General features: G+C 38.9%; 1 protein-coding gene across 23 annotated transcripts in view; it reads right to left on the bottom strand.

Moving 5' to 3' along the window:
• The window catches only part of myo3b (myosin IIIB), a 217,320-nt gene that overhangs the window by 179,353 nt on the left and 21,996 nt on the right, over positions 1 to 15,971 (bottom strand). For 10 of the 23 annotated variants that reach the window (XM_087267375.1, XM_087267374.1, XM_087267359.1 and 7 more), the window contains 6 exons: positions 9,389 to 9,572; positions 8,303 to 8,323; positions 7,549 to 7,683; positions 4,564 to 4,668; positions 4,329 to 4,428; positions 892 to 968 (listed from right to left, as the gene is read on the bottom strand). In XM_087267375.1, the coding sequence (XP_087123501.1) occupies positions 892 to 968; positions 4,329 to 4,428; positions 4,564 to 4,668; positions 7,549 to 7,683; positions 8,303 to 8,323; positions 9,389 to 9,535 (585 nt within the window). In that variant the 5' untranslated portion in view covers positions 9,536 to 9,572. Of the gene's footprint in view, positions 1 to 891; positions 969 to 4,328; positions 4,429 to 4,563; positions 4,669 to 7,548; positions 7,684 to 8,302; positions 8,324 to 9,388; positions 9,573 to 13,043; positions 13,264 to 14,164; positions 14,429 to 15,971 lie in introns of those variants that run through there. The other 13 variants (XR_015499044.1, XM_087267381.1, XM_087267380.1 and 10 more) reach the window with 7 other exon arrangements.

Consider the following 15,971-nt stretch of genomic DNA (forward strand, 5'->3'; position numbering starts at 1 on the left):
AAATTCCCTTATTAATTTAACTCAGTGTGTTAAAAATATAAAGATTGGATAACCAGTAAATTTCTTATATACAATTATACAGATGCTGAATAGAATACACACTGAAATCTACAGGTTAATGATGTACGGTAACTTCTTTCTGTAAGGTCAAAGAGCTGAGTGTTACATTACACAGCTGCTGGTGTTTTGAAAATCATATTTCATAGATTTCAAAAACCTTTTGTACAACAAAAGCAGGCTACAGAATGTTATTCTGATACAGAAAAGCTAGTTCATACCTTTATGACCTCTAGACTAGATTACTCTAATCCACACCTAGTTGCTTATCCTATATTGTCAATAAACAAGGGTTGACAGAGCTCTTAAAATATGATTCATTTATTAAAAGCACATTGCCTCGGTTTTACCATCTTTACACTGGTTACCAATTAAGCTCTGTATTGATTACTGTGACTCCTGTGTATTCAACCAGTCCTTTATCACAATAATGCTGCAAAACTCAGAGATTCTGGTAATGACTACAATAGCAAAGTCCACTCCAGAATGTATAAAGCAATGTCTGCACTTCTCTCCTAAACTCTAAACACTCCCCCAGTTTAAATCAACATTGAAAACACATCTATTATAGCCAAGAATTTAAAAAATTGTATCTTATACTCCAATTGTATCTGAATGCTATGCAACAGATACACTAGTTATACCCTACTCTGTTTGCTTTTCAGTTTCACCCTCAGGATATTAATCATGCGGCAACAAGAGTGTAAATAGAGTCTCTTTAAAAGCTTTCAGGTGACTATAGAAAATATGCTAGACCTTCACATGATGTCAACTCAGAATCAACAAACGAAACTGATCGATTCCCTTATATTGTAAAATCATGACAGTACAGACCTCAGGAGCCATCCAGAATGGGGTTCCCACTGATGTGTTTCGGCGCAAACGGGCACTTGTCAACTGAGCTGAGACACCTGAAAGAAAAAATAATCAGAATAATTTCCCTCATTTTCATTGCATGTTATTTTATTTTAACTAAAAATTTTAAAACGTGATAATTATAAGGAACAAGTGCACAAGTATAAGCAGGAATAGGGAGTAACAAATCAAATGCATTGTTTTGTGTATTTTTAAAAAAGTATTTAATTGCATATACATTTTAATTATATATTAATCAAACTAGATTTACAAAAAAAAAATTCTGAAAAGTATTTAAGATTACCAAGGTGATTACTCTGAATGATGTAATTTCTTAATTTTAACAATTAAGTAAACACTGGGATTTAAACCAATATGGCAAAAGTTAAAAAATTAGCAACTTGTGCGCATAATCACGAAACAAATATGTTAAAAAAAGCTCACTACTTTGCTTAAAGTTTGGCTCATTTATTAAACAAGTATAACAGTTGTATGATTTGAAGAACTCTGATAGGTGCTGTTGCTATTTTTATGCTATGTTTGGATTTGATTTGAAATTAAGGATGCAGCATAAAACAGCAACAAAAAAAAAAAGTTTTCGGTCCTCATTTTCAACTTTCATCTGTAACATCCCATACCCCCGGTCTTCACTTTCATCCACGACAACCAGCTCTCCCATACCCGGTCCTCACTTTTATCCACGACCTCCCCCCCAGCTCAACCAGCTCCCTCCCCACAACCGGTCTTCACTTTAATCCGTGACACCAAACCACCACCACTCTAACCCCAGACAACCCCCCACAGTCTTCACTTCGCGTAACGGTTACTTCCATTTTTACTTTCGAGTTCAGGCCGGCGTGACCGTCGTTTTTTTTAGAGCGCCAGTTTATCTTGCTCTGGCCCTGGTCCTAACAACACACATCATAATAAGATCCCAGCAACAAACGATTTGGTTGTCTGCACCAAAAGCGATGCAATATGACAGAAACATTTAAACATTAGTTATTGCACTCCCAGCAAAATAGTAAAAGCATTTAATCTAATAAATACATATTACACCTTTTTAACATTATTAACAGGCTACCGAGTGACTGTTGTTTGTCACAGTTCTTTCTTTCATTTTCAAACCGTCTGCTAGTCATTTTTTTTCAAGATCTGAGGTGAACTCTCTGCTGCTGCCTTCAGGAATGCAATAAATATCATGTGAAATGTTATTTAAACTCACATTGGTAGCATTTAACATTGAATAAAGCCCCTAATCAGTACCTGAGGTGATCATGATTAAAGTAGTTTCTGCTGTTGTTCTGCTGCGACGTCACGTTAATAGAAAACATTTCTTAAATAGAAATTTTGTGCATCGTCATCGCAAACGGTTAGGACAGTGGCTTTCAAACTGTGGTAAGCGGGCTTCCTTCTAGTGGTACGCAGAGGAATCAAATATATCATATTTACATGCTATATATTTTAAAATGTATCAAAAATTATTTATATATGAATATGGTGACATATAGCCTGTATTTAAGAGGATCAGGCAATATTTCCAGGTGTTGATAAATAGGCTACTATATTTTACATTTAAGTTTTTTTTTTTTACTTTTTAAAAACAGTAACCTACCATTTTTAACTTTGAAAATAACATTTAAGTTTAAATGCTAACGTTTTTAGTTTTTTGTTTTTTTTTTTACATATAAGCACAGTGCAGTGTTAATGTTCAAACTAGTTATAATGTTTAAAGTGGTTGACAGTAATAAATATTCCTATTATAAGGAATTAATCTGCCTTGTTTTTGAACTGAACAGAGCTTCAGCTCCTTTACTAGGCCTACTACGCTACTGTATTTCAATACTTGTCGGTATGGTGGTACTTGGAGAGACGATTTTTTTGGTACTTGGTGAAAAAAGTTTGAGAACCACTGGGTTAGGACTGAAGCTAATTTTAACATCTAAAAGATAGATTTTATCACATTGTTCATATAGTTAGGACACAATGTTAGAGTTTTTGTCCTTTTTTTACTCCAAATATCTACAAAAAAAAATTATTTACCCCATTAGGTAGATTATTTTGCTTGTTTTACGGAAAAACTTCCTTAATTTATACATATTACTTCTGAAAACAAGACAATATTTTCTGTGTGTCTACAAAATGCTTCTTGATTTAAGAGTTTTTAGATACTTGGACTAGAAACAAGACAAAATTCTAAGTAAAGCTTTTTTGCAGCATATTCATAAAATACATTACTAATAAGCTATTAAACCATACATTTTGTAAATCTGTAGTGAAATACATTTTAAACGAATCCTTCTAAGCCTTGAGTATAAATCAGATTTTTAGGAGCTGGCAGATAATCCGACGTGACAGGGAGCAGCGTCTGAATTCATCAGCGTTACGTGATTACAGGCATTTTGCTTCCCAGCAGGGATCCACTTCTTTCTCTCGTGCACTTGGGACAAACACGCCTCAGGCACACACACCCCTTTTTCCCCCTTACACACACTTTTCTATGCAGAACACCATTTAACCTCTTTCCCTGATCAGCCTAGGGTGTGTGTGAGGGTGTGTCTGATAACGCACACACACGTCTGAACGCTCCACCTCAATTTAGAACCATTGAATTTGCTGACAACTCAGATTCACAGTTGAGGATTAGCATACTGTTCATTAAACATTATTATTATTATGCATTAAATATTACAATAAAAATATGGTTGCCGTTTGTTCCAACTACTTATTTAAAATGATCTGAAATAACACAATTATTAAGTTTTGTTTTATTGTTTAAAGTTTATCCACCTAAACTTATAAAAATGAATAAGCTTAATTCGTTCATGTTGTCCAAACACAAATTGGTTGTGTGGAAGCCAACATTTTTTATAGCATAATAATAATAAATAATAAAAAAATTCACGAATAAATAACATTTTTAAAACACATTAAAAATCGAAACCCAAGTCACATCAATTCAGAAATCACATGTGGCCATTTTGGATCTTGACCAGCTTGGTTACTGCTTACGCTCCTCTCACACGGGGCTTCAGCGTCAACGCTTGACTGAAGGCGTGTCTTAAGTTGGGGCTGAAGTGATCGTCATAGAAGCGTCAGCCAATGAAATTCAGTCAGCAATAGGCCACTGTCTAGCTGGTGTATTTGCATACAGCGATCTGATTGGCTGACGCTTCCGTTGGCGCTTGAAAAGTTGAGCTAGTCCCAACTTCTGCAGCGAGCAACGCCTCTGAAGCGGCGTCGACGGATCCACAATGCAGTACGGCAACGCCTGACGTCACCCATTCAAAGTGAATGGGAAGCGTTGACGCGTTATTGTAATTGTTTAGATTAAAAAAAGAGTAATAATATTAATAATACACCAATAAATCAAAATTAAATGGTCCTCTCTGCAGAGAAACGGCGTCAAGTATTACCGAAGTCCACCAGTTTGACTCCACCGTCAGTGGTGAGGAGGATGTTGTTGCCCTTCACATCACGGTGGATGATTCGGTTATTGTGAAGATGCTGGAGACCCTGAGAATGAAGCAGAGAAATATTTAAAGCTCTCCTCAAGATCACAGCCCAAAATAACTACTCTGGCACGGTCAGAAAGCTGAGGCAGCGATCCCTGTGCAGGGTGAGCAGATTACTTCAGTGTGTGTGTCGTACCAGCAGCGCTCCACACAGGATGTAGGAGATGATGGGCTCCTCGAGACGTTTTCCCCTCATCAGCAAACCCTTTATCAGGTCAGTAACTGAACCTCCATTACACAACTAAAGAGAGAAATGCCAGAGAGCGAAAGCAATGATGAAAAGGAGAGAGAGAAGAAATGAGAAAAACCAAACAACAGAAAGTACATTAGTAAGACTTCAGCACTTTTTATGATTCATAAGCTAATAAAACAAACCACGCAGCGTTTCTTTTAAGAAACCTGTCAGTGTACTTGTAAAACCTATAGGGTCACTCTTTATTTTAAGGTGTAATTCACGCTATTAACCACGACTTGTGCATCAGACTCCTATTTCACTGCTTATTGATTAGCCTGTTTATTATGGTGGTAGTTAGGATTGAGTATTGGACAGGGATGCAGATTAAGATCATGCAGAATATGAACTTTATATGTACTAATACCCCCCGCAGTGCATGCCCCGCCCACCCTGCTCGTCCGCTATGCCACAGTTTTTAACCAGTCTAAAGGGCGTACTCACACTATGTACAGTTGCCTTGAACTGGGCCAAAGCACGCTTGTCCTCTCTCTCATCTCCCCCGATGGCCCGCACTCACATTACATTCAGGCCTGGGCACGATTACGTCATCAATGCTTTCAGTAAGTGCTTTTTGCTCGGCACAGTGGAGCACAGTGGAGATGTCTTTAGTTATAAGTCGTTTGATTTGCAATGACACGCTGTCAGATATTTTGTCGAACAGATCAGCCACTATTTATGCTCAAAAACAACCATAAAGGTCTCGTGCTGCAGGAATTAGGCGGTTTGCTGAAGGTGCAGCTGTCATGCAGTGAGGGGTTTGCACTATGACAAGTTGCGTTCACTAAACAGTAACGATTAATTAATCCATATGAAACAGTCCCTTAAAAGTCACGTCTCAATTTCAGTTTCGGGCTTAGGCGCGTTTTGCACACACACACACAAGCGTACCGCGCCAAAGCCCAAGTGAACCGCGCTCAGGCACACCTCTTCCAACTGCGCCATGGCCGGCCAAGTAAACCGTACTGAGCACGATTCACTTCTCAAACCATTCAGAGCACTCACACTTCTCAAACTATCCAGAAAACGGGCCTGGGCACAGTTCGCATAGCATAGTGTGAGTAGGCCCACTCTCAACACGTGACCTGTAATTCCACCCAAAAATAATGATTGTACATATTTCTCAACACCAAAATCTGAGTTGGCCAGACAGTAATTCCATAGTCTATGAATCATTCAAATACTTGTGTCTGTGACACCATGAGCGTAGAAATAGCACTCCAAAATGAGTTTCAAAAGCTTGGCTTAAAAGTGTGCCTTTAAATGAATAGTGCACAAAATCAGATCTTAGAGATTCTCACTTGACATAGAGTAGGGATTTAGTAGGGATTATGTTTCAGGACATAAGCGGATACTAGCAATACAAATCTCAGAGGAACTATTTTATGTAGACTTTTTTTTTTTTTTTTTTTTAAATGTAAAGAAGCCATGATTTAATGCTGACATGTTGTAATATCAATTCCTTATGTATTTGTTCTTCTAACTTGGCCATAAAAATGTAAGTGACTTGATCACTTGTAGAATTGCCAATACTTAAGTCACAGACATCTGTGTGTGTACAAACATTCACAGGCACTATGTATACTACATAATATATTGTCTATGCTACTTTACAAGCCATACTTATTTTCATTATAGGTCTATTCACCTTATTATTCGCTGATGAGCGGGCGCAGCCATTTGAATCTTTTTGGCTTGAGACTTCCGGTCTCATTCACATCCGTACATTTTTAGACATTAAAAACTGCTTGTTTCGCTGTTTGATGTTGCAAACTGATATTTCCTTATTATTTTAATCTACTTGGTCTATTTAGTCATGCAAACATTTGTTTGTTGAGCAAGTAGTTTGACTGTTTTCTGCCGTTTATTATACCTAGTCATTTCTCCCGTAGGCGACTGAATAGGAAGTTCTAAAACAATCGCGAAAACAGGCGCACTTCCACATTTTAGAATAAGGTCATTACACTGTAAAACATTTTATCTCAACTTACATCAATCAAAATGACTAAATATATTAAGCTTTGTATAAATAAAATAGTTGAAACCTTATTAACTTATTAAAAAGTTAAATAAACAAAAACATTTGTTGTTATGATTTTTTGGAAGCATTTATAACAATAAAAAAGGACCCAAGACTGAGCCCAGTGGTACACCTTTCTCACTATGCGAGTTTTGTAACTAACTAAGCTTCACAATTACAATGTTTAATGGTCTAAACAGAATTAAGAGTTGCCTTTTGTACATTGTTCTCTAGTGTAACCTGCTAGCTATTAGGACAGACCTGACAAAAGTCTTATTGCCTATCCAAGTTTTAGGAACAACAACACTTGACTTGTAGTTGATCATTTGGCATCAGAAGTGGCTTAAATGGAAGGCAAAGGCCTCTAGATTACGCTTATTTTATATAAATAAAATATGATCATGTCTTGATTTGTTATTATTTAAGTAGGACAGTACTGTCTGACTTTGCTTAGATAAAAGTTTTGTCACTAAACAAAAATGAATGTACAGTATAGAATATAAAGTCATGCTGCAGTGGGAAAAGAATGTGGTTTGTAATGTAAAGGCAGCACAAATGTCTTGATACCTCAGACTGTTGAGGTTGTCATTCACTCTGCAGATCTCTCGCACACCCTCATAATTAATAATCCAAAACCATGATTTTTCCTTTACCAAACTTGACAGATTTTTGTGACAATCTTGTGTTCATGCGAGTTCCAACAGGTCTTCTGCAGTATTTGTTACGATTGGGATACAATTCATCGTATGATTCATCTGAATAAAATCATCCTTCTGCCACTTAAAGTTATTATTTAAGTTATTACAACTGGGATCGATGACAAGACTTTTGTCAGCTAGAGCACGTGCATAAAAAAAAGCAGAAAATACCTCCAAAACAAGCCATAGCTGCCCTCCGGAGAGCTCATCTGCTTTGTAGAACATGCCAAAGAACTTCACAACATTGGGATGGTTGGACAAGGAGCGAAGGATGTTGTATTCTGCTTCAATTTCCTCGTCCACATCCTGACACAATCAATAGCACAACCGTTTTAATCATATATGTTAATACGCAAAACAGCATCCTGTATATAATGTAGATGGATTCATAAAATTAATTATATGAAATTACATGGTGTTCCTGTTAGATTGTATAATCAAGTACATGAACAACTGCCCTTTAAATGAAGCAAGAAATGATTGCTGATCATTTAACGCCAGAGTCAGTAAAATGCTCCCAAGCTTTCGTGCATGAAAACAGCCATGCATGTACTGTGCAGTAGGGGATAATGGGGGATCAAGCGGCACTAATGACGTCATACAACACTAGGGGTTTTAATAGGGCAGTGGTCACCGAACTTGTTCCTGGAGGGCCGGTGTCCTGCAGATTTTAGCTCCAACCCTAATCAAACACACCTGAACAAGCTAATCAAGGTCTTGCTAGGTATACTTGAAACATCCAGGCAGGTGTGTTGAGGAGGGTTGGAGCTAAACCCTGCAGGGACATCGGACCTCTAGGACCGAGATTAGTGACCCCTGTCATAGGGGTTAGACATTAAAATATAAAACATCCCGACAAGTTTTGCAAAAGAAAATGAACAGAAATCAACTGGAGGGGTGGGATTCAGGAAGAACTTCTACTTACTCTGTTAGTGTGACTGGGATTCTGAGACAAGCCAGAGAACAAGAGAAGAAAGATCTTTAAAGATTGTTTTGCTCTGTTTTCTTTAAATCAGTGTAAATACTGTTAAGAATATTACCAACCCAAGCTCATTCTGAAAACGTAGTACCGGGACGTTTCTGGAGACAGCGAATACGTCCCGGGAGGTACGTACGGCTGCATTTATTTTTTTCAAGCGAATGCTACGGGCGGTGTGACGCTGTTCCATTTCGCGCTTGCCGGCCAGCCGACCGACCGCTTATCTCCTTGTGGAGGGCTTTCCCGCTGCAACCCGTTTGTCCACTCAGCTCACTATGTATGTCGGCAGGCTCGAGATGCAGAGAGGAGTTGACCACGGCGATCGGTTTCGAATCCGGGGAAGAGCGGTTCCAGCAATCAGGTAAGACAAAAACAGAATGCCAAAAATTAAGTGAACGAGTTTCATAACAGGGTGAGAACGTGGTGAAATCCGAAAACGCGGTAGAAAAAAAAAATCAGTGCTTTTCTTTTTTTTGGACGGCTTTTGTAAACTGTTGCTCGGGTTTAGGGAAGTGAGTGGGTGGGCGGGTCGATCGGTAAAATTGGTTGGGTTTAGGGAAGGTCAGCCGATTGGCCGGTCGCACAGTCAATCATCCGGTCAGTCGGACAGCGGCCTCTGGTGGGTTCACGCGAGAAAAGCGCGGGCGCGAACTGCACTCGCGAGAGGCGTTTGAGATGCGAAAAAGTGCACAACAGCGGCCTCTCGCGGATTCGCAAAAACAAAAACTGCAGCCGTACGTACCCGCCAGGACGTATTCCGCGGTCTCCAGAAACGTCCGCAGGACTACGTTTCCAGAATGAGCCTGGGTTGAATATTACATCTTAAATGATTTCACTTGAGTGTAGCGAGCAGTGCTAAAAGTTACTTGTATTGACACGAAAGGATTTTCAAAAAATCCTGCTCCGTCTACACTATTAAAATAATTCACAAGAGAACAAAAAAACCTATGAAAATGGGGTAAAAATCATGGATGAAGCAAGTTCCATGTTCCAAAACTGAACAAAATATCAGAAATCCCAGCAACGACTCACATTAATGGGATCCAAAACTTTCACAGCGGCTTGACTTCCATCTTTCTTATTGATGACTTTGTAGACCTTGCCATAGGTTCCTTTTCCAATCGTTTCCACAATGTCCCAATCAGAAGACGGGTCCGCCAGCGACTCGAGACCAATCATGCTTGACTTGTAGGGATACAGTCCATAGAAAGACCTCCTGAATATTACAAGAGACATTCAAAACGCATTTAATTTCACTATTTTTGTGCAGTTAAAATACATATTTGAGAGGAATTGTTTCTCGGGATTAAAATTCTTCAATTGGGAATTAAATTCAAATTTAAGTAATAGGAAAGTATTGAAAATAAGGTTGAAACTTTTCTTCTCCAAGTAGATTACGCTACAAGTTTAAGTGTCATGTCGGCAGAAAGTTATGTGCTACAAAACATGCATTACTGACAATGAACCTAAATGGCCTTGAGGTTCCACTTAAGTTATTGTACTAAATGTAATATTTCCCTCGAACATTTTAATAATCACATTTTACTTGCCCTCGAATCAATTAAAACATGTATACTTTTATTTTGTTTTCATGGAAATTTTCAAGTTAAGACATTTATGGCTCTCTCATACAGCAGTTGCAATGTGGCATCAGGCTCAACACAAGTGATTTCTGTGTTAAATAGCAAATTGCACCAAGTATCAAAAAGAAAAATGGAATTTGCTGCGGTAGGAGAAGCCACTGTAGTCCTTTTGTCTTATATAACAAGTTACTTGCACCACAGAAGATGTGCGGTGGCTTTTGGAGGCATGAGACGCAATCAGAGGCTCAAGACAGTTCTGGAGCTAATAATAATAATACAAATTTAATAATAAAAATACTGAACCACTGTGATGACAGACTTTGGCTGAGGGATGTTAGAATGACCAAAACATCATTTTAAATTCTTTAATGTGGTCGGTCCAGTGCTTTGTGGGTTAATGCTGTTCCATTGTGCCTGTTTTTGTTCCCACAAAATCTGTTAACACAAAATCACATGACTTTTGTAATGTGGATGGCTGAATTTATTAGATAAATGTCTTTCTATTACAGTTCATCCACATTCTTTCTTATCAGAAATAAGGTTTATCCTACTCAGTTCTTCCATTGAGTATTTTTGTTATGCAAAGTTCCAAAATGAGCATAAAAATAAATGGAGAAGAGAAGCTGCAGAGAAGTTGTTCAGTTGAGCTAAAGCTGTAGGTCGTTTGAAACTTGAAGTGGCAGTCGCAACGATGAAAGATCCCAGTCAAGAGTCAAAACCGTGTCACAACCATATCAGATGTCTTTGTTTTGCTGGCATTCACTGCATAAGTGTATGAAAGGTAAGCGCACCAACCCACCTATGAACCCACTCAAGGAGCTCTGCTGGTTTTAGAGAGAATCAGAACACTGGACCTTTTCTTTTATATATCTAATAAAACTAGATACTTTTGGAGATATGAAGAATGAAATGATACTCTAGAGCAGTGTTTCCCAACCCTGTTCCTGAAGACACTCATTCATTCATTCATTCATTTTGTCGGCTTAGTCCCTTTATTAATCTGGGGTCGCCACAGCGGAATGAACCGCCAACTTATCCAGCAAGTTTTTACGCAGCGGATGCCCTTGCAGCCATAACCTATCTCTGGGAAACATCCACACATACACACACACACACTCATACAACCCGGGCTCATTGTGGAAACGTAGCCCCTGCGGACCGCGATTTACGTCCCGGGAGGTATGTATTCGAGCGTTTTTTTGTTTTCGTGGATCTGCGAGAGGCCGCTGTGCGCGCTTTTTCGCGTCTCGGGCGGGCACCTCATGGGAGCGCGCGGCGTTCGCGCCCACGCCGTTCTCGCGCGAAAAGCCGCCGGATCGAAAAAAAAAAAAAAAAGCAAAAGCCCTCGTCTTCGATTTCGACCGCGTTTTCGGATCCCGCCGCGTTCTCGCCCTTATTTTTCGGATTCCGTTTTTCGTCTTAACCTGATTTCTGGAACCCGCTGTTCACCGGACTTGATCCCAGTCGTCGTCCACCGCGACCGGCTCCGGCTCCCCCTCCTCGTCCGGGGCCTCCGCTCCGCCGACGCAACGCTGTGAGCTAGGTGGACAAACTGATTGCGTCGGGAAAGCCCTCCACTCGGAGGCGAGCCGTTGGCCGGCGAGCGCGAAGAGGAGGGGCGGAGCGGCACCACACCGCCCCGCAGCGTTCGCTCGGAAAAAACCAAACGCGGCCTTTACGTACCTCCGGCCACGTAAAACGCGGTCTCCAGAAACATTCGCGGGGCTACGTTTCCAGAATGAGCTTGGGTTGCACTCATACACTACGGACAATTTAGCCTACCCAATTCATCTGTACCGCATGTCTTTGGACTGTGGGGGAAAACGGAGCACCCGGAGGAAACCCACGCGAAGGCAGGGAGAACATGCAAACTCCACACAGAAACGCCAACTGAGCCGAGAATCAAACCAGCGACCCATCGACCTGGGTGCTACCCACTGCGCCACTGTGTCGCCCTGAAGACACTCCAACTATACAATATAAGATGCTCTTTTGTATTTTTCTTGACAGCCTATGACAGCTTAAACGTCCTGTCTATCATTCTGGTGGTAAATGATTGTGGAAGTTTTCCAGTATTTGAACATTATGCCCTGTAAATCTAACTGAAATGTGTCTCCTCAAGTCAAACAGACCACTGGGTCACGTCAGGTTGGATATTGCTTTAACTACATGGGTTCAACACAAGACTAATTATCAGAGTCACGCAGGGATTTACAAGAGAGTAACAGGAAGCTAGTCTCTCACGAGAGATTATAGTGACGTGTTTTGTTTTAATGAATAAAAACAGTTTTACATTTTTTTAAACACCATTTTAAGAATCATATCACTCAAAATGAATATATCTCATTTTGCAACTAAACTCTTCATTTACAAAAAAAAAAAAAAAATTAAAAATCAGTAGATTTGCAATGTGTAAGTTTAAAAGTTTGCAGAGTTTTATAGAGTGTACTGACTCTCACAAAAGTATCCCCAGTTATTTTGTGTGATTAATATATTTTAAATTAACTGCAAAAAAAAGTATATAAACTTTTCTCTGATTCCTTCTTGAAACTCTTCCCTCCTAGTCACATACCTGTCTGATGGCTCATTATGCAGCTCATTATGCAGGTCTTTGTCTTCAGGTGTGACTCACTGCATAGTAATGATAGCTCACGCCTTCTCGCATAAACCAATTTCACTTAAAAAGTGACTTAGAATTTTAATTCATTATATTGTTTTCTGTGAGCAAGTGAACAAGATGATTCTCACATCATTTTGAAGCAAAAACACTAGACTACCAGATCCAGTTCTCGAAAGTCTTGTGCACAAATGTTCTATATGTGTTTCACGGCCTTGTTTCAGTGACTTCAAAATTTTAGCTTTTCACTAATCACGCATAAACGTTTCTTTCTCAAAAACAAACACATACAAACATGCTGCTTAGGTAGTCCAGCTTGTGCTGTTTACATTGTGATCACACTTTAGCCATTTATATGTTAAGATACTGAAAACAACACAAATGTCAGTGCATGTCAAAACTTCTCCAGAGCCCCAAAACACCCTCAGACCCCAGAGGGTTAAGACAGACAGGTTTACAAGGACATAAACACAGCCCAAGTACTTACATGGAGAACGAGACTCCTCTTTTACTCATCCCCTCAACAATAAACACTCAAGAGCTTATAGTCTCAGGTGTGCAAGATGTCATCCCAGTACTGACTCTCACAAAAGTATCCCCAGTTATTTTGTGTGATTAATATATTTTAAATTAACTGCAAAAAAAAGTATATAAACTTTTCTCTGATTCCTTCTTGAAACTCTTCCCTCCTAGTCACATACCTGTCTGATGGCTCATTATGCAGCTCATTATGCAGGTCTTTGTCTTCAGGTGTGACTCACTGCATAGTAATGATAGCTCACACCTTCTCGCATAAACCAATTTCACTTAAAAAGTGACTTAGAATTTTAATTCATTATATTGTTTTCTGTGAGCAAGTGAACAAGATGATTCTCACATCATTTTGAAGCAAAAACACTAGACTACCAGATCCAGTTCTCGAAAGTCTTGTGCACAAATGTTCTATATGTGTTTCACGGCCTTGTTTCAGTGACTACAAAATTTTCGTTTTTCACTAACCACGCATAAACGTTTCTTTCTCAAAAACAAACACATACAAACATGCTGCTTAGGTATTTTTGGGTCCCACTTTATATTAAGTGTCCCTAACTACTATGTACTTACATCAAAAAATCAATACAATGTACTTACTGTGTTTATAATGTATTTGAGAACACTTGTGGTGCCTTTGAGTTGGGATAGAGGTTGGGTTATGAACAGGTTTGGTGGTGTGGGTAGGTTTAAGGGTGGGTTAAGGTGTAAGGGATGGTCAACAGTGTATTTACAAATGTAATTACAAAAGTTAATTACAGATGTAATTACATACTGGTATTTAATCAAGCATAAGTACACAGTAAATATATGTATTTACACAATAAGTACATGGTAACAAACTATTAATTCCTATGTAAGTACATATTAGTTAAGGTCACTTAATATAAAGTGGGACCTATTTTTGTAGTTCAGCTTGTGCTGTTTACAGTGTGATCACACTTTAGCCATTTATATGTTAAGATACTGAAATGTCAGTGCATGTCAAAACTTCTCCAGAGCCCCAAAACACCCTCAGACCCCAGAGGGATAAGACAGACAGGTTTACAAGGACATAAACACAGCCCAAGTACTTACATGGAGAACGAGACTCCTCTTTCACTCATCCCCTCAACAATAAACACTCAAGAGCTTATAGTCTCAGGTGTGCAAGATGTCATCCCAGTACATCACAGCACAAAATAAAAGAAAGGAATCGCTAAGCAAGAAAGCAGTCCGTGTCTGACGCCTGCAAGCATTGGTTGATGGATTCAGATACCACTTGCCCGTCGGTACGACTCTAAGAAGTCACAATCAGCTCACCGTGATTGGATTTAACGGAGATTAACTCTGTGGTGAACCTCAGGACTACTACTCTCTCATCTATCATTTGGAGTTGAGATGTCCAAAGCCTTCTCTTCTGATTACATTCTCGAATGTAATCTAGAGAGGTACGGAGAACGGACATGGGCTGAAACACCAGGGGAACGCTATCTGTCCTGACTGAAGGTGGTGATAAACCAAGCACGAAATGTGTTCTGATTGCCAGCTTAAGTTTAAAGCAGGGGAATGGACCGAGTGCCTAAATATGACAGAAATAATAAAGCATACCACAAATGCCTATACCGATGATTGCTATGGATAGGTGTCAGCAGCTATTTTAAACATTTTTAACACAACTAATTGTCACAGTCATGCAGATATTTATAAACAAATAACAAGGAAGCTAGTCTCTTGAGAAATAAGTGACTTTTTTTGGTAAATATGAAGAGTTAAACATAACAGAAGTCCCGATTCAGTGCTGAAATAAGTGTCAGAGTGATCAATTCAACCCAGGCTTAATCTGAAATGTAGTTCTGTGGACGTTTCTGGAGATCGCGAAATACGTTCCGGGAGTTTTTGTATCTCAACACGAGATATTTTTTGGCTTTTGTTTTACCTGCTTTCTATGGAGTTAATTTTGTTTCTTAATTATTCAATCAAAAATATTTAGTTTTAAAGAAAATTAAGTATGTAGTAATTTAAAAAAAAAAGATTTCAAGTAAAAACACGTTTATTTTAAAAACTCATGTCAATGATAATAAATTACTTTGGATTGCAAAAAATAAGCAATTGTCCTATTATGCAGTTACCACTATTTTCATTGCACACTCATTAATTTTGCTCTCTTTTCTGCTGTCTTTTATTGGACATCTAGAATCTTTGCTTGCAGGTTGAAATGTTTTGCTTGTAAGTTGAAATGTTTTGCTTGTAAGTTGAAATGTTTTGAACCCATGAGTGCCAGGGTTAATTTTGTCTCTTTATTATTCAAACAAACGTTTAAAGTTTTTGACCAAAACTTGGTACAATGCAATTAAAAAAAATAAAAGATTACAAAAAAAAAAAATTATTAAAAAAAATTCACACTGAAAAAAATAAGCTATTGCCATTTAATGCAGTTACCACCAGATTAATTCATTGTGTGCTCATTAATTTTGCTTTCGGTTTTGTTTCATTTTTGCGGATCTAAAATCTTTGCTTTTGAGTTGAAAAGTTTTGAGAGTTGAAAACTGCAGCTCAGTGGGCGGGATCTTCTGAAACACCTTATTCTATTGGTAAATCTTGATTGAGGTCACAGGTTGGCCACGCCCATTACATTTTCGCGCGATTGGAATGGACTGCCTTCCATGACGAGCTATGGCGACCAGCAGGTCTTCTTGAAGGTAAGTTAACAGAGTCTGAAACTGTTTAATAACTTGTGTATTACCATCCACATTTCCCATCTGATTATGTTACGACTGCTAGTATTAACCTCTGTCTAGTCAGATTAGTGTATGTCCAACAACATAGTCTGGATGCAGACGCATTGGAGAACACAGTTGTGCACGTCTCAGCTGTGCACATACTTTTGAACACATGTATTGTT

Source organism: Danio rerio, chromosome 9 (genome assembly GCF_052040795.2).
Source record: "Danio rerio strain M-AB ecotype USA chromosome 9, GRCz13ab, whole genome shotgun sequence".
Lineage (NCBI taxonomy): Eukaryota > Metazoa > Chordata > Actinopteri > Cypriniformes > Danionidae > Danio > Danio rerio.